The 25,965-nt window shown below is 39.4% G+C and overlaps 1 protein-coding gene across 1 annotated transcript in view; it reads left to right on the top strand.

Annotated features, from left to right (window-relative positions):
• The window catches only part of LOC126162581 (uncharacterized), a 249,666-nt gene that overhangs the window by 86,972 nt on the left and 136,729 nt on the right, over positions 1-25,965 (top strand). The window contains exon 9 of the mRNA XM_049919176.1: positions 14,935-15,015. Coding sequence (XP_049775133.1) covers positions 14,935-15,015 — 81 coding nt within the window. The remainder of the gene's footprint in view (positions 1-14,934; positions 15,016-25,965) is intronic.

Raw genomic sequence — 25,965 nt, 5'->3', positions numbered from 1 at the left:
TGAGTTAAAAGTTTGCCACAAGTTATCTTAAAGGCATTCGGATCCAACATCATTTCAAGGAATTAACTTAAGATTAACTCTGCAGTTATTCAGGAACTCAGTAGCCATTGGAATAAAATACTTTAGGGAAATTGAAATGCAAGGATTCAAAGGCAGTGAATCAGCAGACTTTAACTAGAGGTATGAACAACTTAGGCGATGCACTTAACTCTTTGTTTCATAAGGATGCTTTGTACAAAAACTCAGAGCTCACAAAACATAAAAGCATTCTTGCCATTAGAGGTAATAGCTTTGCTTCTGGAAGAACTCTCCAGTCTCTAAGAGTAACTGTTGAAAGTATGTTAGAAATAACAGTATTGGGGAAAAGTGGTTTCAGCTATGTCCTGACAGCAAAATTTAATCAGGATTCACCTTAACATGATTTCACTCTCATAAGGCCTCTGAATTGCAATGACCATCCATCAGTAAGAGACTTGCATATGTTACAGTGTGTTTACAATCCTCATAAACTTTCATTATTCATTATCTTCTGGTGGAAAACTGTGAACATAAATGTGAATTTTCTGTGGCATCATACATAAGCCAGATGTGAACATTAGCTAGATATCTGCAGCAAAAGAACAATGACAGAGTTCTGGAACTAGAAGACATAATTTAAAAAATGCTGTGTGTTCTATGTAACTTCAGATGCTCAGCCCAATCCACAACATTTTCCGAAGAGACTTGAAAGCTCCTCAGCAAAGGAATGTTTAGTTTATCATCTGGCAGGTTTTGTGCTGCATCAAACAAAAAGAGTCACAAAATACCTAAAGTATTTGTGCCTTTTAAATGGGAATTTGTCTGATGTGCCAGTCTCTTTACTGCCATCTATTAGATATTACAGCTATTCTACAGAACAGACATTGGTCACGTACCCATCGAAATGTGTCTTCCGTGTTCTTATCCAGGTGGAAAATATCACTGCGTAAAACTATGTGAGGACATTTTATGGAGTGACATTTTATATGAATGTTTCAGTAGTTTTGGCAACGTTAGTGTTGAAACACTGAATGTTGGATGCTGCGATGACAGAGTAGTGGACATCATTCCTAAGCTGATTCTTTATTATATGGAATCCAAATTTTTCACGGGCTTTAAATAAATTCGGAAGAAGCTGAAATCTTCAAAAATGCAGGGAAACTATCTAAACTAATGGACAACTGATGTCCACTAAGATAAGTTAACTATATCGACGTACTTTTCATTTCATTACATAAATTTCATGAATGAATCGGTTCATATGCTGTGTCTGCCGTTGTAACATGTACTTCCGTGGGTCACAAGCAGAGCAACTGACATCTTACAGGTGAACTAGGAGAGTCAGCATGCTTTCTCATCTACTTGCAATGTACACGATATACATTTCCATGTTTGGCAGGATGACAAAATTTGTTGCCAGCTCACCACTCCTCTCCCCATAAGTATCCTAGTACTCAGTCAATATAATGTCGCAGTTCCCCCTCCAATCCTCCGAATTCTTGAAATAAAATCTAACTGTGATCTCATTTGCCAAAACCTCATCTGTAAATGTAAGACAACCCCTATATCAATTTAATTAACAATGTTTTTACATTGACCTCAGCAGCAGTAGATAGTCTGAGAATATAAGATTACCATAGCTTTCTCGAATAATGAATTTGGGGGAAAAATTCATCTCATAATCTGGTGAATACAGTATATATAGTGTAATTAAATAACAAGTTAAGTATGTGTGCAGAGGAAACTAAAGATTCGAGTATATAGACAGGATGTTTCAAAGTCTTTGCATCACACTTCTATGGCTGGTAGGTCATGCCATGAGGAAAACTTTTGTTAGAGATGAAATGATTGCTGACAGTTTCCGTGAACTAGATGTTTTTTGTAATGGATTTGAACTAGATGTCTTTTGTCATGGGTTGTGCCCCTGAGATGCGGCAGGGTATAGGCACTATGTGGCACTAGTATGCAACGTGTGTGCCGTAATCTGCTCACCTGCTCTGTGTGAGAGAGGGTAGACCAAGCTTCTAAAATATCTTTCTCCATTTAAAGACACTCATTCCTAAAGTTCTCTTGTTGAAAATCACTCTATCAATAAGCTGGGGTTGATAGTAAGCAGATGCAGCACATCAGTTTAGTGGACACTGGTTGTTCGATGAAATCTCCACATCCCAGGGCCAGCAAATTCTATAAAAAGAACACCTGGAGTCACTGAGAAGCATCTGTGATTTTTTTTTTCTAACAAAAGTTATTCCACATAATGTTATTTGTCACTCATAGAAGTTTGATGCAAACACTTTGAGACACACTGATGATATATCTCTTAAAGTACGTTGTTTAGTGAGTAACGCTACTTGTTGGTATTAAGTATGACTCATATTCGGTGTGTTTGAAACTTGAAGAATTTCCTTTTTTTGATTTCTTAAGCAGAGGTTACATTCTTCTAAATATATTACCACAGGATCTCTGTAAGTTGCAGGAGATTTCGTGTTAACCTTACCTATTGATTAGGTTTGAGATTCATTCTGTTGGGTGTAAGGCTCCATTTGATACATTATTATTATTATTATTATTATTATTATTATTATTATTATTACTATTATTAACATTATTAACATTGTCATGAAATATGTTCTTCTCAGTACATAGTTACACTTTTTGAGTAAATATTCCCATCTTTGGTTCCTCTGTACTTGAATTTAACTTGTTAAATATCCCATGCGTCAACACATAAAATATAGCTAAGTGTCTCTGTCTTTAAACCAACTGTCCACTGCGGATTGATAACTGAGATGGTACACTATCTGATCAAAAGTATAGGGTCACCTATTAGTGGACATTTAATGGGTGTGTCCACCATTTGACTTTATGATACATTGAACTCTGCTGGTACACTTTCAGTAAGGTGTTTGAATGTGTGTGGAGGAATGGCAGCCCATTCATCCTCAAGAACCAAACCAGAGAAAATAGTGATGTTGGATTCTGGAATCTGGAGCAAAATTAACTGTCTGAGAGGTCCCAAAGGTGTTCCATGGGGGTCAGTTTGAGGTTCCCAGTCCATTTTGAGAATATTAATTGTCCACAAACCATTGCCTCACAGATGCTGCTTTATGAGAGGATACAATCAATCGTTGTCTCCCGAACTGTTCATCTACTGCATGCTGTACACAATGCTGTAAAATGTGTTTGTATCCTTCACATTTAGTGTTGGGGGAACATGTCCAAACCACGAAAACACTCTCATACTGTAATACCACCTCTTCCATACTTCATTTTATGGCAAGTAATGTTTGCCAGGCATTAGCCAACCCCAAACTGTTCCAGGGGGCTATAACAGGGTATAACATGATTCATCACTCTTTATCATTCATATCCTGTCGTCCACAATACACTGGCACTACTTACACCACTTCAAGCGTTGCTCAGTACTTTTAAGTGTAGTTGTGTGAATAATACTAAGAAACATTGTTTTCATTAACCTTAACACTGTTCATGTATACATATCCTGTAAACTAACTCATTCCATGCCATTTTGATGAAAGAATGATCTGTGCTACTTGTAACTAATTAACTAACTAACTGGCAACAGAAATGAATTACATATGAGGAGATGTTTGTCTATTGTACTCTATTCTTTTTAACTCCCTACTCACAGCCATTGTGCTAGCCGGACTGATGGTAGCACTTTGGAACTCATGAGTAATCTTTCCACTGATTTCATGTGATTATTTAGAATCACCCTACTTAATGTATGATGGGCTGCTCTTGGTTTAGCTGTGGTTGTTCGTTTGCGTTTCCACTTTAATCACATCACAAGGAGTCGACATGGGCAGCTTTAGAAGAGTTGAAATGTTCCTGATGGATTTGTTGCTCAGGTAACATCCAATAACTGGTCCATGTTCGAAGTCACTGAGCTCTCTCAATCAATCCACTCTGCTGTTGCTGCTTCTTTACTGAAAAAGCAATACTCCCCAACTCCTTTGACACTGTTGGTCCACCTCTCACAACATATAGTGATGAAGGCTGTATTACATAGGGTGTCTGGATACATTTGATCAGATAGCATACAACCACAAAAAATATACAAATCTTAACTAAGAACAGAATGTAAAGAATACTAATCTCAATACAACTGAAGACCAGAACTTGGTAACCTCAGTAGCACGGGTGATAACTTTTGTTATGGCCTCCATAGTATGCAAGATGGAATATAAGCTACATTGTAACATGGTGGGCTGTGACCAGCTTCTATTTATGAAATACAGACTCCACACCAAAACCCCAACTCGGAAAATTAGTTTTGCTGCCTGTGACATCAGACCAGATTTGTTTGAGTGATTTAACAAGTTGTCCACTCTTGTGTGTGATCATGAGTGTGCCCTCCTTCAGCTCTCTACCACCTTGTGCCATGACTGCAGTCACATCTGCTGTAGTTGTGCTACATGTGCCTCAGTTTTTGTTAAGTCATAATTTCTTGGTGTTAATCATGAACATGCTTGGGGTAACTAAACAGAGGATGAACTTCAGGTCAATTCCAGCAAGCCAGTATGACTTTTCTAGTGGGGTGGGCAGCAGAAGGGTTGTAATAATACAGATAGCTCATTGATGGCTTCATCCACACTTCATAGTACACATTATTTTGGCAGCCACTTTCAGTTTGGTGTTCATATAGCTGAAAGTGGCTGTCAGAAACAACGTTGTACACAGACTTATAGGAACAATTTCTAGATTACAAACAGAAAAAAAAGTGAAAGCATTGTGTGACGTCATCATAAAATTATAGGAATCATTATACACAGTAGCACTTTCTTTTTAAAAATAAAACCTTATTCTACATCAGGGATAATCATCCTTTTTTCCTACCACCCAATTTTGTATTTCTATTAGTAGTAAAATTTTATAACCATCCATGGGTTCCACAAAATGATGATTTGTGAAGTAGAGAAGTAACTTTACTTTATGAAATTTATAAAGCAGAGTTATAGTGAGTTAAAGCATATAATAATCAGCGCAAAAAAGTTCTGTCAAATCACAGAAAAGTCGAACATGATCATCTTTATTAATAGACTCTGACTGAAAAGTGGGCTACCAGCTGCCTCATTCTACCTTCCTCAGCATCTTTTCACCAAAATATTAGCATGCAAATATATTTTCAGTCTTTTTTTAGCATGGAAGTCACATCTCACTCCCACAAGCTGCCCTAACTGTAACTCACTCACACCCCCTAGTCCAGTGGTCGTCCAACAGTGGCCCAGAGGCATGCAACCCAAATCAAGTAATTGTTCAGTCCACCATTCTCAGCTGTATTTTGTAATAATATGCATCTAGCAATATACAGGCAAATACAAAAACATCGACTAGCCTTAACAGCTACTTACGGGTGTAGTTTTCCTGCTCAGCAAAAAGCCAAAATACTTACAGAGGCAGTAATATTTTAAGATGGGCTTCATCCTAATTGATGGTTGTGAATTTGGCCATGAGCAAAGTAACATTCGTCAATTACCTGCAGGCCTTAATTTTGGCCGGAATGTGCTGGAATGGCATTCTGGCATTTACCAGGGTTGATATTATTATTATTATTATTATTATTATTATTATTATTATTATTATTATTAATAATAATATTATTATTTTAAGTCTCAGGAACAAGTCAGCACCAGAGATTTAAATCAGTGCATACATATTAAATCCAAATCTTCTATCATGCGGAGATATAAATAATATTCATTGAGCAGTTACAATGCCACTATTTCAGTGTTGCGTCTGACAGCAGTTGAAAACATGACGGCATAGTTATGAAAGCTACTGACTTGTGCCAATATGCATCAAGCAGAGCTAGGTGACAGATGGTAGCACTTGTTTTTTATATTAAGTCTTGCATCTTTATTATTTTTGTTATAAAAATGATGTTTTAAAAACATGAATCTTTAAAAAAATGATGTCTCATTTTAAGTTTTAATCATGTTGTTGTTGTTGTTGTTGCTGCTGCTACTGCTGCTGCTGCGATCTTCAGCGCAGAGACTGGTCTGATTACAGCTCTCTACGCTACTATCCTGTGCAACCATCTTCACCTCTGAGTAACTACTGCAACCTACATCTTTATGAATCTGTGTAATGTATTCATTCCTTGGTCTCCCTCTATGATTTTTAACCCCCCCCCCCCCCTCCCTTCCACACTTCCCTCCAGTTCTAAACTGGTGAGATGCCACAGAATGTGTTCTACCAACCGATGTCTTCTTCTAGTCAGATTGTGCCACAAATTTCTCTTCTCCCAAAACATATTGAGAACCTTCTTATTATTTATGTGATCTACCCATCTAATCGTCAGCATTCTTCTGTAGCACCACATTTCAAAAGCTTCTATTCGCTTGTGTGAACTATTTATCGTCTGTGTTTCACTCCATACATGGCTACTCTCCATACAAATACTTTCAGAAAGAACTTCCTGACACTTAAATCTGTACTGTTAACAAATTTCTCTTCTTCAGAAATGCTTTTCTTGCAATTGCCAGTCTACATTTTATATCCTCCCTACTTTGACCATCATCAGTTATTTTCCAAACAGCAAAACTCTTCTTCTACTTTAAGTGTATCATTCCTAATCTATTTCCCTCAGCATCACGTGATCTAATTTGAATACATTCCATTATCCTTGTTTTGGTTTTGTTATTGTTCATCTTATATCCTCCTTTCATGACATTATTCATTCTGTTCAACTGCTCTTTCAAGCCCCTTGCTGCCTCTGACAGAATTACAATGTCATCAGAAAACCTCACAGCTTTTATTTCTTCTCCCTGGACTTTAATTCGTACTTCAAAATTTTCTTTTGTTCTCAGTATACAGATTGAATAACATCGGGGATAGTCTACAACCCTGTCTCACTCCCTTCCCAACCACTGCTTCCCTTTCGTGCCCCTCAACTCTTATAACTGCCATCTGGTTTCTTTACAAATTGTAAATAGCCTTTCGCTTCCTGTATTTTACTCCTGCCACCTTTAGAGTTTGAATTGGTAATTTTCACACCTGTCAGCACCTGCTTTCTTTGGGATTGGAAGTATTATACTCTTCTTAAAGTCTGAGGGTATTCTACCTATTGCATACATCTCGCTCACCAGATGGAAGGTCATCAGTAGCTCTAATGGAATGTTTTCTACTCCTGGGCCTTGTTTCGACTTAAGTCTTTCAGTTTCGACTTAGGTCTTTCCATGCTTTGTGAGATTCTTCATGCAGTATTATATCTCCCTTCTCATCTTAATCTACGTCCTCTTCCTTTTCCATAATATTGCCCTCAAGTACATCTCCCTTGTGTAGACACTCCTTCCACCTTTCTGCTTTCCCTTCTTTGCGTGGGACTGGTTTACCCTCAGAGCTATTGATATTCATACAGATGGTTCTCTTTTCTCCAAAGGTCTCTTTAATTTTCATGTGGGCAGCATGTATCTTACACCTAGTGATATATGTTTCTACATCCTTACATAAGTTTTCAAAAGTCAAAACTTGTCATTTTTGTGGCGGGGGAAGTTTGTATGGTTGAAGAAGTGTGTTCTGGCACCAAAAATTTTAGAAATCAAGCACTGCTTTTTCTTTGTTTTCTGTGAGAGACAACTCACAGGCATGCACTTCGTGTGCCACTCAGTTGCTACTGTAAAAATTTCAGATGGAAGTACCATGCCTCCATGACTGAGCATTACACAGACAATCATCTTAAAATGGGGTACATATTTGTTGGAAGGGATGTGAAATTGAATGAAGGCTGATGTAATACAAAGCAGTGAGTATAAGAAAAATGACATTCAAAACATTTAGTACAAGAACATTAAATTATAAATTAAATTATATATTTAATATAAGAACATTAAATATGAGAACAGTTGCTGGTATTAACCAGTTAATCATCTGCTCATATAGATAACACAACAACACTTCGTTAGGCAATGTCAGTGTCACAACTTTGGGGTCACTGCTAATGGCAGCAATCTGAAGTACCACATTTCACAGGGTTGACACACACACTACATAGAGGGTTTTTAAGACAGTTAAGCAGAGAACATGTAACATCAAACCTTGAAATAATGAAAGTAACTTCTAAGGCCGCCAGCCTAGTGGTCATAGATTTCACTATACCCGAACTATGTAATGCCCAGCTACAGCTCTCCTACAACTGCTTAGTCTCAATAACTATGGTATCACTTAAAGCAAGGCATTAAGTTCACTTAGTTCTTATAATTTACAACTAGTGGGACTAACACTTTTATTTCTACTGACACTAGCCGTTGCTTAATTTAGATCTCAACACTTGTTGGGGTTTAGCCTCTTATCATTAAGGCACAAGCCAGACTAGGTGATGAACAATATTGTCACCAGTTAGCAGAACATACAACAACACTCAGTTGGAATGTTCCAGTCAAGCAGTTATGGTTGAGTGCAAAAACCCTTGTATGCCCTAAAGCCAACTGCAGCAACTAAGCTTTGTTTTTCTCAATCATACTCAAGGAAACTAAAAGCCACCACAGTACAAACTGACACAAAAATATCAGCAAGCACTCCGGCAGTGCGTGCTTTCAAAACCATTGAAGTAATACAAGATCACGACAGTTAATACCATTGACAGTGCCTCTGGAAGCTTGCTCGGATTTTGTAGTGTCACATCTCACATCATCGGCCAGTACAATTGAGAGTTTCGATCCATGACTACTTAACCGTATGTGACAAGCCTAGAGACAACAGCCAGTCTTTTCGAACATAAATGAACCAGTGACTTAAAATAATAAAGGGTCCAGGCATATGTGCTGTGTCCTTTTGGTGACTGACTTCAGTTGCCATTATTTGACCGAACAGTGTCCTCCTCTTGCAAGGTAGATGACCCTTTTCTCACTGTAATTTAATGAAATCAAACTCAAAAATACCACTGACAGAACAGGGTATTAAACAAACAATCATAACTTGTGGAGAGCACAATAATTTCACACAGAGAGAGAGAACAAGCGTCTCCTGTTTAGCAACAATGCGTTAAAAAGGAGACACTCACACAGGAGCAGAATTCAATTTCTCATATGCATAATGAATTGTTCAGGAGTGCACACGATCAACATGTGAAACTATGTAAACTTTAAAGACACCACCAAACGCATTGACCCAAAAAATAAGCACATCCACATATAACCAACGGCATGATCGAAAAGACTGCCCTAACATCGACATACAGTGCCCTCATGTCTTATGTGCGCCAGGTAACAACAAACATTACCTGAAAACCAGTAGACATTGTTTCCACTAATCTCAACACTGCTCAACCCACAAACCAAAAATACAAAACCGTGTTTGCTGATCATAGCTGTAATAACAAGCTTCAAGCAACCAAACAACTTTGACGAACACATAATAATGGAACATCCACAATAGAGCAGGCATGAATTCTATAACAAGCTATCAAAACTACCTTGGCTGATCACTAATCATAGTAATGGAACGCTCACTATAGAGTAGACACTGTTCTACATCAAGCGATTAAAACTGCCTCAGCTGATTGTAACTCATAGTAACAGAACACTCACTGAAGAGTAGAGACAATTCTGCAATGAGCTCTCAAAACTATGAAACACTGGCGAATGATTTGAGTCATAGCAACAGGTTTCTGTGAAGGTGCCTTTACACCTGTGCTCCTGGCAGCTAGTTGCCAAGTGTCTGTGCTTGCTCCATTTGCAAGTAGAGGCAAGTGTCTCCCTGTTTGGTATGGGGAGATTCCTGTGCTCCCATGTGCACAGTTCAGAGGCCTACACAACTTTGCATCGGTGCATGCACTTCCTTGTGTCTTCGTGCAACAGCTGCACATGCCTAGTGTGCACGGACAGTCTCAAAGTTGTAAATGCACCTTGAGGCTCCGAAGTGAGAGTCCACAATGCGTGCACTATCACTGTGTATCAACACAGGCTCTGTACCTGTCAATGAGCCAGAACTGCCCTCTTTGCAAGCAGGCCAGGTACCCTCTCTCTTGCCTCCGTCCACATGCTGCAGCTTCCCAGTGCTCGCACTGGTTGCCACCCCAGGGTGGGAGTTCAGATCACCGCGGCAGACCGACAAATCAGCACAGTGTATGGCAATTAGATGTACATCTTAATATCCTTGTCTCCCCTCTCTGTGTCCATCACCTCCGCCCCCTCTCTCTGTCCCATCTACTCCTCCACTTTCTCCATCCATCAACTCCTCGCCTGTGTCTGTCCATCTCCTTATCCCCCTCTCTTTGTCCCTCTTCTCCTCTCCCACTCTTTATCCACCTCCTCATCTTTCCCCCTCCCTCTGTCCATCACCTCCTTTGTTCCTCTCTATCCTCTTCCCTCCCCCTCCTCCTCCTCCTCCTCCTCCTCCTCCTCCTTCCCCCTCCCCCTTTCCATCTCTTTCTCCCTCTCCCCCATCTTCTCCTGCCTTTCTCAGCATTCCTCCCCCCCCTCTCTCTGTTCATATCCACCTCCCCCTCTCTGTGTCCATCATCTCCTCCTCCTCCTCTCTTTCTTCTCCATCTCCCTATCCAGGTCCTCCTCCTCCCCCCTCCCCCTCTCCCTCCTCCTCTCTATCCATCTTAAAGTCCTCCTTCTTTCTATCCATCTCCTACTCCCACCCTCTCAATATCCTCATCCCACTCCCCCCTCCCCTCCCCTCCCCCCCCTCCTCCTCCTCCTCCTCCTCCTCCTCCTCTCTATCCATCTTAAAGTCCTCCCTCTTTCTATCCATCTCTTCCTCTCCCCCTCTCTCTCCTACTCCCACCCTCTCAATATCCTACTCATCCTCTCCTCCCCCCTCCCTTCTCTGTCCAAATACTCCTCTTGAGCCTTTTTATTGTTATTGCAAATTCAGATTCATTAGTAGGACTCTAATCATAAGCTGATAAGCCGCAAATACAACTTTTCTGTTTCCTGTGAAAACCGACTGCATGGAAGAAAACTAAACTCCACATATTCACAGCAGAACAAAGCTGAGCATTTTCTTTCTCACAGTAGGTTTTAGGAGAAAATCTGTACTGTGTTATTAAAAAAAATTACATGGCCTATGTCCACATGAGTGTTTAATAATGTGTGCTTTAAAAATTTAGAGTAAACTGGTCAAGAACTTTACAAGATTTTTTTTTCTAACAATGTTCATCTGTTATACATTATATATACATTTATATATTACTTGTATTACACAAATATATCGTGGTTTGACTATCTCCATTATTATTCAAGGGTTGTCTCAGCTGAAAACAATGCTACGAACGCAAAACATTGAATACGTATTATTTGAAGTCTCCTGAATGAGCGCACCAAGTTTTTGTCCCTTCCGACAGATAGTGTAGCTGCAGGACAGTTTCAAAATTCCGTCTGTATGTGATGTACTTTGCAAGCAATGTGCCGTCACTGAATTCCTCACTGCAGAGAAAGAAACTTTGGGGAATATTCACAAATGCTTGTGCAAATTCTATGGAGCATCTGTTGTCAACAGAAGTATAGTCAGTCACTGGGCATGGAGGGTAAGGTCATCAGAAGCCCATTTGGTGGAGCTTCACAATTTGCCCTGGTCAGGGAGACCATCCACGGCTGTCGCACCTGATATGTTGCAGCAAGCTGATGATGTCATTCACGAGGACAGATGCATTACAACTCAGCAGTTGGTGCTGCATCAATCAACAAAGGAAGTGTGAATGGAATTATCCACACTCTTGGATATTCAAAAGTGTGTGCAAGATGGGTCCTGCGGTATCTAACGGTAGATCACAAATTGCACAGAAAAAACATTCGTCTTGATTTGTTGCAATGTCTTGAAGCCGAGGGGGGAGGCCTTCTTGTTCCGGATGTAACATGTGATGAAACCTGGGTTCACCATTTTGAGCCTGGAGAAGAAAAAAAAAAAAAAAAAAAAGGTCAGTCAATGGAATGGTTCCATCCCCATTTCGCACAGAAGAAAAAAATTCAAAGCAACTGATTCTCCCAATAAGGTCATGATCACCGCATTCTGGGACTGTGAAGGTGTGATTCTCATTGATGTGATGCCAAGAGGCAGTACTATTAATTCAGAAGCATATGTTAACACATTAATAAAACTCAAGACACACTTCTAGCGACTTTGGCACCACAACTCAGGAGATGTTTTGCTGCAACATGCTGCCCCACACAAGTCTGAGGATTACTGAACACACCACAAAACAGGGTTGGACAGTGTTACCCCATCCACCCTGCAGCCCTGACTTAACCCCCTCAGACTTCCACTTGTTTGGGCCATTAAAGGATGCCATTCATCAAAGACATTTTGAGGACAATGAGGAGGTGATTCATAAAGTTAAACACTGTCTCCACCACCAAGACAAGTATTGTTACCGGCAGGGTATGCACACCCTTGTTTTACGTTGGAGGAAGGCCATAGGATGGGATGGAGATTACGTTTAAAAATAGGGTGTGTAGGTAAAATGACATTCTTCATGTGTGTAATTCTCATTATGTTCAATAAAGAACTGTTGAAGAAAAAAAAGTGGTGCATTACTTTTTGGACAACCCTCGTAGATACATATAACTGATAACATTTACGTCTGTCAGGAAATATGCCTGGAGTCATTGATTGATTACAAATATAGCTGAAGTTAGTTGCTTAGTTCTTTACACTTTAGATCATATTCACATAATGTGTTGTGATGTGGAACATATCACCAGAATAAAACACAGAAAACATGCATAAAAACTTGCATAAAATATGTAAAAAATAATATTTATATGACTACTTGCTGGACATTTGAGTATACTTTTATGGCTAATGTTCTCCATTCAAACATTCATCTATGATATAGGAGCTGTTACGGCTAAACATTTTTAATGTTCATTTGAGAGCACTTCCCCTATCTGCCAGACATTTTATTTCCATGTAGATTTTCAAAGAGTCTTTTAGCTGCATTTTCACTCCTTTTTGTGCCAAAGCTAGCCATTAAACAGTAATGGAGATCATTTTTCATTCATTTTGTATTTGTGAAAATCTCTGTTACTTTCAAACTTAGATGGAGTGTTGGTAACAAATTTCGTAAGTGATTAGATATATTGTGAGGCTGTGATTAATACTCTCAGCTGGTTAAAGAGATAACTGAGAGATGTAGGTGTCTGAACTCCACATGTACACTAGGAGTCAAAATTTTACGATGGCCTGTCACAACTATAGATTTCTTGTTATAACAGTGATTTCATTTTGAAAATTCTGTCATACCCTGTTCTGAAAATAAAACAAGTTTAAACATGTAAAGACAATGTGCCTCTGTTGTGTGTTTGACTGGTTGTTCACATAGAGGGGTGCTGATGAGTATCCACAGTAACACTGACATGCCTTTACTTAAGACGGTTCCATTCGAATAGGCCTCATTTCTTCAGCTGTCTGTGTAGCAATCAGTTTGCATTGGTTTACAGGTACCTTGTGTGCATCTAGCACTGTGTTTGTATATGTGGTCATGTTCATACTGTGTTACTGTCTAATGGGACAGAATCAGGAGACTTCGATTGAAAAATCTGCCATAAATATAGCTCTGCATTAGGACGGCTGTTCTAGTAGAACAGTAGCAACGAAAGTGGCATAGCCCAATCTACAGTGGTGTATACATTGCAACAGTTCAAGCCAATTGGTGCTAATGTAAGTGTTTTACAATCTTGAAGGCCCTGAGTAACATCATACAGGAAAGGTCAGTACATATGTGTACAGACATTAGAGGACTTGTACTACAACTGAAATTCATAAGAAATTAAATAGTATATGAGCAGCTGCAATCTCTCTCTCAACAGTGCAACGCCTTCTTCATGAATAAGGTTTAAAGATGTGTATAGTGACCAAAAAGCTTTATTACACCAATGAAATAACGTGGAAAGATTGAATAAGCACAGGAACATAAAAATTGGAGCACGAAGCAATGGTCCAAGGTGTTATTCCCAGAAGAACCTAAGTTTGTAGTCTTTGGAAACCATTATAAAATGTTTGTTCCTCGACTTCATGTAGAATCTATGAAGAAGAGTCAGTGTGTCACGTGAATGGTGGAGGGTTGGTCACGGTGTGGGGATGTTCTGTGGGTGATACAGTCAGTGATCTAGACAGGTTCGAGTCATGATCTGGCACAAATTTTCATATGTGACTATTGAGAAGTTGGTTTACACCCAATACATCTGAAGTCAATGCAAAATTTTAATATTTTAGTAGAAAACCTTCATAGCCGGTATAATTATTACTTTTAGTGAGCTAATAAATTTTGTAATCTCCTTTAGGCGAGTAGTTGTAGTATAAACTAATTTCATTGACAATTAATATGATCTTACAATGTTTTCCTGTAATTTTGGAAACCAATTTTGACAAATTATATCTGTAACCAGTTAAGTTAAATTCATTATTTTTCACTAATAACTGAGGTTAACATGCTGTTGTCCTTCCAGTCTTCTGTTGCTTGCTAAGTTGTGTGGTGTTTTAAAGAATCTACTTCTGTTTCACTATTTATAATATCCCAATTGTTTCAGTATAATACTATCCTCCTGGAAGCTTCCTGTGATATTTAAAAATACATGTGCAAGTGTGTGTGCGCATGCATACGTGCCCCCCCCCCCCCCCCCCTCCCCCCCCACACACACACACACCTTTTTACAAAGATTGCTTTTAGGTAATCTGCTAATAAAGATGGGCCACTGTATAAAATTATTTATGCATCTTTAATTGGTTTTTTATTTGGTTCCTTCACAAACTGAAGTTTGTTTGTGTGTGTGTGTGTTCTGTGTAATTTTTTGTTTACTGTTATTTGATAATTTTTGCATGTTGGTGTGGACATTAAGGGTGATAATGTAGTGTCTTTGCATTACATTTATTGTTAGTTGTATTAGTTATAACCATTCCCTATGGCAGTGATGTCCAGTTCATTATGTGTGTTTATTTGACCAGATTTTGAACGAAATTAAGTCTGAATTGGAATTAAAAGTTGCCTCAATATTAGAAGAGTCTGCAAATGTGAGCAATTCATGGGTGAGTACCATAAGTGAAATTAAATAACAGTTTCTCATTTTTTGTCACTGTAATTAAACTGCCTTGATAATTCACTATTGAATACTCAGTTGGGTAAGATTATCACCACTACCTATTGTATTCAACATTGACTGTGCATATCTCATAAAGTATGTTATGTAGATGTGTGTGGTTAGCCATAGCTTTTTCTTCACACATAATTGTCAAGGGGCAATTGATTAACAATGCCAAAAAAATTTGATTGACAGCTTTGGACAAAGACTGACAGTATTTCTGAGACAGTTAATTCGTGAATTGCTTGCATATGACTGCGGTAAATACGTTTATCATGGCTATACAGATAAATAATGCTTGCTAGAGCTGTGGAATGTTATTTGTAATTTAAATTAGAGAAACAATGTTATCATAAAGAAAGAAAGACAAGCTACAGAGCATCAGCCCACCATGAAAGTGAGAAAAATTGCAAAAATATGTTGTGTGACCACTGGTCAGAAATTAGTCCTTACATCAGGCAAAATTAACAGCTCTGGGGTCAACTACAGGCAGGTCAGACCATTAGTTTTGTTGTGCTTCAAGTCGATCAGAACAACATTTACTGGTACTCTATGGAGGGTTCTCTTATGATGTATATAATTTTTGACATAGTGTCTCTTAAAAAGTGGCAATAATCTTATTTCATTATGTATATATTTTCAGTCTAGGAAAAAAGAAATATAGTTTACAATTCTCATTACCAGGTACAACCTTTGTGTCATTCTGACTGTGTAATAGCACCATAAGGACGGTTGTCTTAAAGACCTAAGTATAAACAAGGCCCTGGGAGTAGACAACATTCCATTAGAGCTACTGATAGCCTTGGGAGAGACAGCCATGACACAACTCTTCCATCTGGCGAGCAAGATGTATGAAACAGGTGAAATACCTTCAGACTTAAAGAAGAATATAATAATTCCAATCCCAAAGAAAGCAGGTGTTAACAGGTGTGAAAATTACCATACTATCAGTTTAATAAATCATGGCTGCAAAATACTAACACGAATATTTTACAAATGAATGGAAAAACTAGTAGAAGCCGACCTCGGGGAAGATCTGTTCGGATTCCTGAGAAATGTTTGAACATGCGAGGCAATAATGACCCCACGACTTATCTTTGTAGATAGTTTAAGGAAAGGCAAACCTACATTTCTAGCATTTGTAGACTTAGAGAAAGCTTTTGACAATGTTGACTGGAATACTCTCTTTCAAATTCTGAAGGTGGCAGGTGTAAAATACTGGGAGCGAAAGGCTATTCACAATTTGTACAGAAACCAGATGGCAATTATGAGAGTCGAGGGACAGGTAAGGAAGCAGCGGTTGGGAAGGGAGTGAGACAGGTTTGTAGTTTAGCCCCGATGTTATTCAATCTGTATACTGAGAAAGCAGTAAATGAAACAAAAGAAAAATTTGGAGTAGGAATTAAAATCCGTGGAGAAGAAATAAAAACTTTGAGATTTGCCGACGACGTTGTAATTCTATCAGAGACAGCAAAGAACCTAGAGCAGCTGAAAGGAATGGACAGTGTCTTGAGAGGAAAATATAAGACGAACATCAACAAAAGTGAATCAAGGGTAATGGAATGTATTTGAATTAAATCAGGTGATGCTGGGGGAATTGGATAAGGAAATGAGATACTTAAAGTAATAAATGAGTTTTGCTATTTGGGGAGCAAAATAACTGATGATTGTCGAAGTAGAGAGAACATAAAATGTAGACTGGCTCTAGCAAGGAAAGCATTACTAAAGACGAGGAATTTGTTAACATCAAGTATAGATTTAAGTGTCAGGAAGTCTTTTCTGAAAGTATTTGTAGGGATTGTAGCCATTACGGAAGTGAAACATGGTCGATAAACAGTGAAGACAAGAAGAGAATAGAATCTTTCGAAATGAGGTGCTACAGAAGAATGCTGAAGATTAGATGGGTAGATCACATAACTAACGAGGTGGTATTGAATAGAATTGGAGAGAAGAGAAATCTGTGGTACAACTTGATTAGAAGAAGGAATCGGTTGGTAGGACATGTTCTGAGGCATCAAGAGATCAATTTAGTATTGGAGGGAAGTGTGGAGGCTAAGAATCATAGAGGGAGACCAAGAGATGAGTACACTAAGCAGATTCAGAAGGATGTTGGTTGCAGTAGTTATTCGAAGATGAAGAAGCTTGTATGGGATAGAGTAGCATGGAGAGCTGCATCAAACCAGTCTCTGGACTGAAGACCACAACAACAACAACAACAGCAACGAGAACACCAAAGTGATTCCCATATTTAATGTCATCTTGGACCATGATGGTCAACTGTTGATGTCAGTATCAGAGTACATGATATAAATACAAAGAACTGGAGAGCTATAAGGGTAATAAATGAAAAATGAATTGGGGAATTCAGAAACAGTTCACAAAATGCACACTGGAGAGATGCGCACACAACCTCTGGTTTTAATGAAAATTATTACGTATTCTGTAACATAGGTTACTTTGAAAATGGTTTTCAAGGAAATTAACCAGTGGAATCAGAATATCATGCAAAACTGAGAGAAGACCCTGCTTGTTTTCAGTGGACAAGGAAGATGACAAGAGTTAAATTACATTATAAAATGTGCTGTAAAATTCTAAGCAAAATCATCAGTGTTTCAGATTGAGGAAGCTCATCCTGAAGTATTAGAGTGTGAAGGTGCACGCTACTATATATGAGCCCAGTTACCCGAAACAATAGAAATTTATTAAGTCAGTGAACAAACAGAACAATAGTCTCTTGATGTTTAATTGATGTACTATGAATAACAAAACTACAGTTCTTAGGTGTGCAGCTTGGTTCCAACTTAGTCTGTCACTGTACAATGGAATGTCTTTGGAGTGGTTGGAGGTAATATCTTGTGAGACAGAGTACTTAGAGACAATATCGGTGGCTAATCCATCGTGACATGGTTGCAGTGGTAGCTGCAATGGCCATGTGGTACTGAATCTGGGAAAGACCAGCGTCAGTCGGGCGAGCCTCTGAAAGTAATGAATGACAGATCAAGGTGGCGCTTCTGATGTGCTCGACGAAGAGAGTTCCCTATTGAGGGACTCTAGATGGTTGGAGCTTGGCCACAGTAACTGCTACAGATTGGTTGCGCCATGACCTATGTAGATTGTGGGAAGTTACAGGGATCAGCACTTGGGGGCACATGACTGGCAGCAGTGGTGTAGTGCCAATACTGGCAGCGAATCTTGTGACAAAGCGTGCACCATCATGAAGCATGGTGACCGCTAGAGACTTGGAGGAAAACTATCTAGACATCTAGTTATATATATATATATATATATATCAGGTTGTTTACCTGTTCTTGTCAGAATCCGTGTAGCGAGTAGGCAGGGAAGTTAGCCACTGGTGGTTCATGGCTGTATGGAGGGTAGTAGTATCATAGGCGCTAGCTGCATGGTGATAGATCCCACCTCCATATATGGTGACACCATTGTAAAGAGGATAGGACCCCTCAATGGTGGAGACAGACAGAATGAAGGAGGTTGTGGCAGAAGTGCCAGGTCAACATTGTGGGAGATGGCCTAGACACTGAAGACAGCAGCAGAGTTGGGGTTGAGGTTTGCAATGAAACTTCCGTGAGGGCAGCACCAAAAGTGCAGTGAAAACCAGCTGGCGGGCCATTGGTAGCCCTCCAGTGCAATGTAGGATGCCTGGGAGGTAGCTTGCGACTACCATAGCCGAGTACAGTGACCAGGCCAAGATGGCACAGGATGGAGACCTGCAGAAGGCATGGTGCATGCATGAGAGTTGCCTGTTGGACAATAAAGATGATGAATCCCATGATTGGCAACGGGGCAGCATAGGACAAGGCTCCAGCTCTTGGCTGAGATACATCTGTGGAGCAGCAAGTTAAGTGTTTTTTTTCTGTTTTCCGTATACTATATTTATTAAATTTCGTTCATATTTTTCTGTTGCTGATGTTCAATCTTGCGTTTTTGTAGGGGGGAATTCATTCAGTCTGTAGTGGACTAAAGTACACACCATGTTGGAAGGGGGCCAAGTTTTCAGCCATTCTGCGCATCCCCCTCCACTAGCCACTGGCAGCCATTAATGTTCATTCTCTTTCTGAGCGGGTAGCAGTGAGTTACAGCTAGACAATGAGAATCTCGCTCCTGCATGCTGCACTGTTGCCGTACTTCGCAAGAACTGAATTATTCGTTCAGCTGTCAGTGTTTTTTGTTTTCTTTCTTTTCTTGTTGCAGTGTAGGTGTGAATGTGTATCTGTAAATGTTTAAGTGTGATTAAAAAAAAGCCAAGTGACGGCAATAAATATAATGTGCTTCACAAGCAGGCGAGGGGGATTATTTACTGCATTCACAACTTTTTCAAATGTGACTTTGAAAGCAGGTCTCCAACTGTTGTCATTTGAAGACATAAGAATGGACTCCAGAGCTATATGGTGTCGACAAGAGAACTGTAAAGAGAATTGTAAACAACAGTGTCAAAACTGTAGGAACCATAGAAAAAAGTTCGTTTAGTGTCACCTGGAAAGCATTGAAATCGTACAAAGCATTGAAATCGTACGGAACCTGTAACACAAATGGATGGTTTTAACAACAATGTTTTAAAGTGCTCCATGTGAATGATGAATGCCCAGCATCACAAAAATGTGTTTCAGTTATGCAGGAGAAAATGAGCTTCAATGGTAAGCGCTTCATCAATGTAAAGAATTTAAAAAGACGTTGGTTCCTGATATGTTGAGAAGAGAGTTTTTAGTTCAAAGAAGTGACATAGGAGCAGTACGAACTACATCCCATATAAAGATTCAAGATTGAAGTGAAGCAAGTAACGCAACAGTGTATTACCTTGATGAAACATGAGCCAATTAGAATCATTCCAGGAACATCTGCTGGAAAATGAGTGAGGGTTCTGGCAGTTTCAGAATTTTCATAGGAATAGGTTCTCGGATAATTATTCTGCATGCTGACTCTTCTTCTGGTTTTGTTTCTGAGAGTAAACTTGTATTTACATATAAGAAAAACAGCAGTGACTACCATTCGGAAATGAATGCTTTCAGTTTTGTGACTTGATTCGCTATTCTTGTCATACATTGGTTCAAAGTTGGTCATTGCCAGTAATAATTCAACTGTTACAGAGAAAGCACCAAGTATAAACACCAGAAAAGCGCATATTTGTCTCTGGCTTAAAAATAAAAATTTTAAGCACAGTATATACCAGACTCGTGTCAATCTCCTGCAGCTCGTTAATTTGTACAAGTCACGTGACGGAATGTACAAACTTGACTTCCTTACACGTGAATTGGGTCACACAGTTTTGCATTTACCCATGTGTCACTGCCAGTGTAGCACCATGGAATTAATTTGGGCAAAGGATAAGGCCACATAATACGTGATTGGGGGAGGGGGGGGGGGGGGGCATTCAAGGTAACATTCACTGAATCGCTTGTGCATGAGGCAATAGACAACATCCCACCTGTAGCATGGGCACAATCTATGTGGCATGCTGAAAAGCTTCAGAAAGAATAATTTGACTGGGAAGTGATGATGGATATAAGTCTTGAACCTATCATCATAAATTTACAATCAGATTGTTCGGAAACAGGCTCAAATAGAAGTGACAATGGTATTACAACGTAGACTATGGAACAAAGTAATAATATTTCTTAGTTGTAAAAGACTTGTGGCTTAAAAAGTGTTTTTGTCAACTTATCAGTTGCATACAAATAATGAGAACTTCCTAGCCTTTATGATAGGACTTTGTATCCTTTGAATTTTGCAGACTATAATGTTCAACATATTGCCCAAGGATAACTTAAGCTTCTCTCACCATGTTTTATCCTCTAATAACACACGAAAATGCTGGATAAATTTGTCAAAAGTCCAATATTTCCACATGCAAACGCTTGTTATTTTCAAGGCACAAACTGGGTAAGATCCTAAAACGTCAAGAACTGTTACTGGTTGAGATGTAGGTGGTTTTCGACGTTATCAGCATCATTCCCTGATTGTTAATTATTTGTGGATTATAACTGTAGTCTCTCACTGTAATGTCGAACGAGTTAGTTTACCCTCATAATGCCCGTTAACTACAAAAAATATGGTAACTTACTGACCATTTTTATGACAGTCTTTTCATTACTTTTTTCTGCCACTAATTCTTTTTTATGCACAGTGATTACACTTAACTACAGTCAAACACATCATCACACTTACCTTATATACATTTTAAAAATTCCATTGAGTAGAAGCAGTTGTCAAGCAAATACAGTGTTTACATAAAGTCCGGGAACTCTTTCAATTATTTATTGCACAAGAACGAAACACTGTACAGAAGTCATACATATTGCATTTTGAAGAGAAACTCTGAAAGCTTTTTTTACAAACATTCGATATGCGAACCATGAGTGACCCAGCAGACGTCAATATGGTAATCGAATTCTTGCCATACCCATCCCAGCATGGCATTGTCGACTGTGGCATTCACTTCCTGTATTCTCTCCCAGAGCTCTGCTACATCACGTGGTAGAGGCAGTACATACACCAGATCTTTAATGTGTCCCCACAGAAAAAAAGTCATACGAAGTAAGATCTGGTGATCGGGGTCATTTCATGAAACAGCTGTCCCCTTTTGTAGCACTGCTGATCCATCGATGCGGCAGCTCCGTGTTCAGTTACCCACAAACTTCTCGATGAAAGGGTGGAGCCCCATCCTGCTGAAAGATGAAAGGAGAGTCCGATTGCATGTGAGGCATCAGCCATTGCTGCAACATGTCCAAGTAAGAATATTCAATGACAGTGTTCTGGGTGAAGAAGAGTGGCCCGTACAGTTTTCGACGTGACAAGGCACAAAAAACATTTACCTTTGGGGAATCACGCTCAAATTCAATGCATTTGTGTGGATGATTTTTACCCCAGATTTGGCAGTTATGGCTTTTCACTTTCCCATTAGTGTGAAAAGTGGCTTCGTCACTAAAAATTAAGCAGTCAACAATGCCATCCCTAAACTCATTCAATTGTTGCAACTGCAAACAAAACTCAAAACGCTTGTATTTGTCGTCATCATTGAGCTTCTGCGCTAGCTCCAATTTGAATGGTTTCATAGACAGCTTCTGTCACAGGACTTTCAACACTGTCATTGGAGCCATTTCGAGTGCACAGGATGCACATCGGACAGATTTCTTTGGACTCCACATTCACTTCACTCACACTGGGATGTACGCTTCTCTTTGCTGGGCACAGGCAACCCGTCCAACGAATTTGTTGTGCCAGTGGTAAATGGCCTTCCTTGTTGGTGGCCTCTTACCATAATCAGTTCTAAACATCCATTGAACAGCTGTAGCACATTTGTTGAACTCCCACACACAGAAAGCTTGCTCCGCACCTTTACTGGCCATGTTTGTGACTAGCGCTGACTATCAGCAAATTACCAAACTACGATGTGGCAGTATAAATGGAAAAACTTTCAGGGTTTCTCTTCATAATGACATATGTATGATATTTGTACAATGTTTGGTTTTTGTGCAATAAATAATAACACCCCCCCCCCCCCCCTAAACCACGGATCTTGGTGTTGGTGGGGAGGCTTGTGTGCCTCATCGAAACAGATAGCTGTACCATAGGTGCAACCACAATGGAGGGGTATCTGCTGAGAGGCCAGACAAACATGTGGTTCCTGAAGAGGGGAAGCAGCCTTTTCAGTAGTTGCAGGAGCAACAGTCTGGATGATTGACTGATCTGGCCTTGTAACACTAACCAAAACCAAAATATCCTTGCTGTTCTGGTACTGCGAACGGCTAAAAGCAAGGGGAAACTACAGCCGTAATTTTTCCCGAGGCCATGCAGCTTTACTGTATGATTAAATGATGATGGCGTCCTCTTGGGTAAAATATTCCGGAGTTAAAATAGTCCCCCATTCGGATCTCCGGGCGGGGACTACTCAGGAGGACGTTGTTATCAGGAGAAAGAAAACTGGCGTTCTACTGATCGGAGCGTGGAATGTCAGATCCCTTAATCGGGCAGGTAGGTTAGAAAATTTAAAAAGGGAAATGGATAGGTTAAATTTTAGATATAGTGGGAATTAGTGAAGTTTGGTGGCAGGAGGAACAAGACTTCTGGTCAGGTGAATACAGGGTTATAAATACAAAATCAAATAGGGGTAATGCAGGAGTAGGTTTAATAATGAATAAAAAAATAGGAGTGCGGGTAAGCTACTACAAACACCATAGTGAACGCGTAATTGTGGCCAAGATAGACACAAAGCCCATGCCTACTACATTAGTACAAGTTTATATGCCAACTAGCTCTGCAGATGATGAAGAAATAGATGAAATGTATGAGGAGATAAAAGAAATTATTCAAATAGTGAAGGGAGATGAAAATTTAATAGTCATGGGTAACTGGAATTCGGTAGTAGGAAAAGGGAGAGAAGGAAACATAGTAGGTGAATATGGATTGGGGCTAAGAAATGAAAGAGGAAGCTGTCTGGTAGAATTTTGCGCAGAGCATAACTTATTCATAGCTAACACTTGGTTTAAGAATCATGAAAGAAGGTTGTATACATGGAAGAACCCTGGAGATACTAAAAGGTATCAGATAGATTATATAATGGTAAGACAGAGATTTAGGAACCAGGTTTTAAATTGTAAGACATTTCCTGGGGCAGATGTGGACTCTGACCACAATCTATTGGTTATGAACTGTAGATTAAAACTGAAGAAACTGCAAAAAGGTGGGAATTTAGGGAGATGGGACCTGGATAACCTGAAAGAACCAGAGGTTGTACAGAGTTTCTGGGAGAGCATAAGGGAACAACTGACAGGAATGGGGGAAAGAAATACAGTAGAAGAAGAAAGGGTAGCTTTGAGGGATGAAGTAGTGAAGGCAGCAGAGGATCAAGTAGGTAAAATAAACGAGGGTTAGTAGAAATCCTTGGGTAACAGAAGAAATATTGAATTTAATTGATGAAAGGAGAAAATATAAAAACGCAGTAAATGAAGCAGGCAAAAAGGAATACAAACGTCTCAAAAATGAGATCAACAGGAAGTGCAAAATGGCTAAGCAGGGATGGCTAGAGGACAAATGTAAGGATGTAGAGGCTTATCTCACTAGGGGTAAGATAGATACTGCGTATAGGAAAATTAAAGACACCTTTGGAGAAAAGAGAACCACTTGCATGAATATCAAGAGCTCAGATGGAAACCCAGTTCTAAGCAAAGAAGGGAAAGCAGAAAGGTGGAAGGAGTATATAGAGGGTCTATACAAGGGCGATGTACTTGAGGACAATATTATGGAAATGGAAGAGGATGTAGATGAAGATGAAGTGGGAGATACGATACTGCATGAAGAGTTTGACAGAGCACTGAAAGGCCTGAGTCGAAATAAGGCCCCCGGAGTAGACAACATTCCATTAGAACTACTGACAGCCTTGGGAGAGCCAGTCCTGACAAAACTCTACCATCTGGCGAGCAAGATGTATGAGACAGGCGAAATACCCTCAGACTTCAAGAAGAATATAATAATTCCAATCCCAAAGAAAGCAGGTGTTGACAGATGTGAAAATTACCGAACTATCAGTTTAATAAGTCACAGCTGAAAAATACTAATACGAATTCTTTACAGACGAATGGAAAAACTGATAGAAGCCGACCTCGGGGAAGATCAGTTTGGATTCCGTAGAAATGTTGGAACACGTGAGGCAATACTGACCCTACGACTTATCTTAGAAGATAGAGTAAGGAAAGGCAAACCTACGTTCCTAGCATTTGTATACTTAGAGAAACCTTTGACAATGTTGATTGGAATACTCTCTTTCAAATTCTGAAGGTGGCAGGGGTAAAATACAGGGAGTGAAAGGCTATTTACAATTTGTACAGAAACCAGATGGCAGTTACAAGAGTTGAGGGGCACGAAAGGGAAGCAGTGGTTGGGAAGGGAGTGAGACACGGTTGTAGCCTATCCCCGATGTTATTCAATCTGTATATTGAGCAAGCAATAAAGGAAACAAAAGAAAAGTTCGGAGTAGGAATTAAAATGCATGGAGAAGAAGTAAAAACTTTGAGGTTCACCGATGACATTGTAATTCTGTCAGAGACAGCAAAGGAGCAGTTGAACGGAATGGATAGTATCTTGAAAGGAGGGTATAAGATGAACATCAACAAAAGCAAAACTAGGATAATGGAATGTAGTCTAATTAAGTCGGGTGATGCTGAGGGAATTAGATTAGGAAATGAGACACTTAAAGTAGTAAAGGAGTTTTGCTATTTGGGGAGCAAAATAACTGATGATGGTCGAAGTAGAGAGGATATAAAATGTAGACTGGCAATGGCAAGGAAACTGTTTCTGAAGAAGAAAATTTTGTTAACATCAAGTGTAAATTTAAGTGTCCGGTAGTCGTTTCTGAAAGTATTTGTATGGAGTGTAGCCATGTATGGAAGTGAAACATGGACGATAAATAGTTTAGACAAGAAGAGAATAGAAGCTTTCGAAATGTGTGCTACAGAAGAATTAGATCACATAACTAATAACGAGGTATTGAATAGAATTAGGGAGAAGAGGAGCTTGTGGCACAACTTGACTAGAAGAAGTGATCGGTTGGTATGACATGTTCTGAGACTTCGAGGGATCACCAATTTAGTATTGGAGCGCAGCGTGGAGGGTAAAAATCGTAGAGGGATACCAAGATATGAATACACTAAGCAGATTCAAAAGGATGTAGGCTGCAGTAGGTACTGGGAGATGAAAAAGCTTGCACAGGATAGAGTAGCATGGAGAGCTGCATCAAACCAGTCTCAGGACTGAAGACCACAACAACTACTACAACAACAAATAATTTAAAGTGTTCTTGGACTTCATGTACACCCTGTATAATAATATTGGTTTGCGCTTGAAGTTAATTTCATTGTGTATTAATTTTTTTCTTATAATACAGTTC

The sequence above is a fragment of the Schistocerca cancellata genome, chromosome 2 (genome assembly GCF_023864275.1).
Source record: "Schistocerca cancellata isolate TAMUIC-IGC-003103 chromosome 2, iqSchCanc2.1, whole genome shotgun sequence".
Lineage (NCBI taxonomy): Eukaryota > Metazoa > Arthropoda > Insecta > Orthoptera > Acrididae > Schistocerca > Schistocerca cancellata.
Note: the sequence above shows the minus strand (reverse complement) of the source record. Positions and strands in the feature narration are given on the sequence as shown.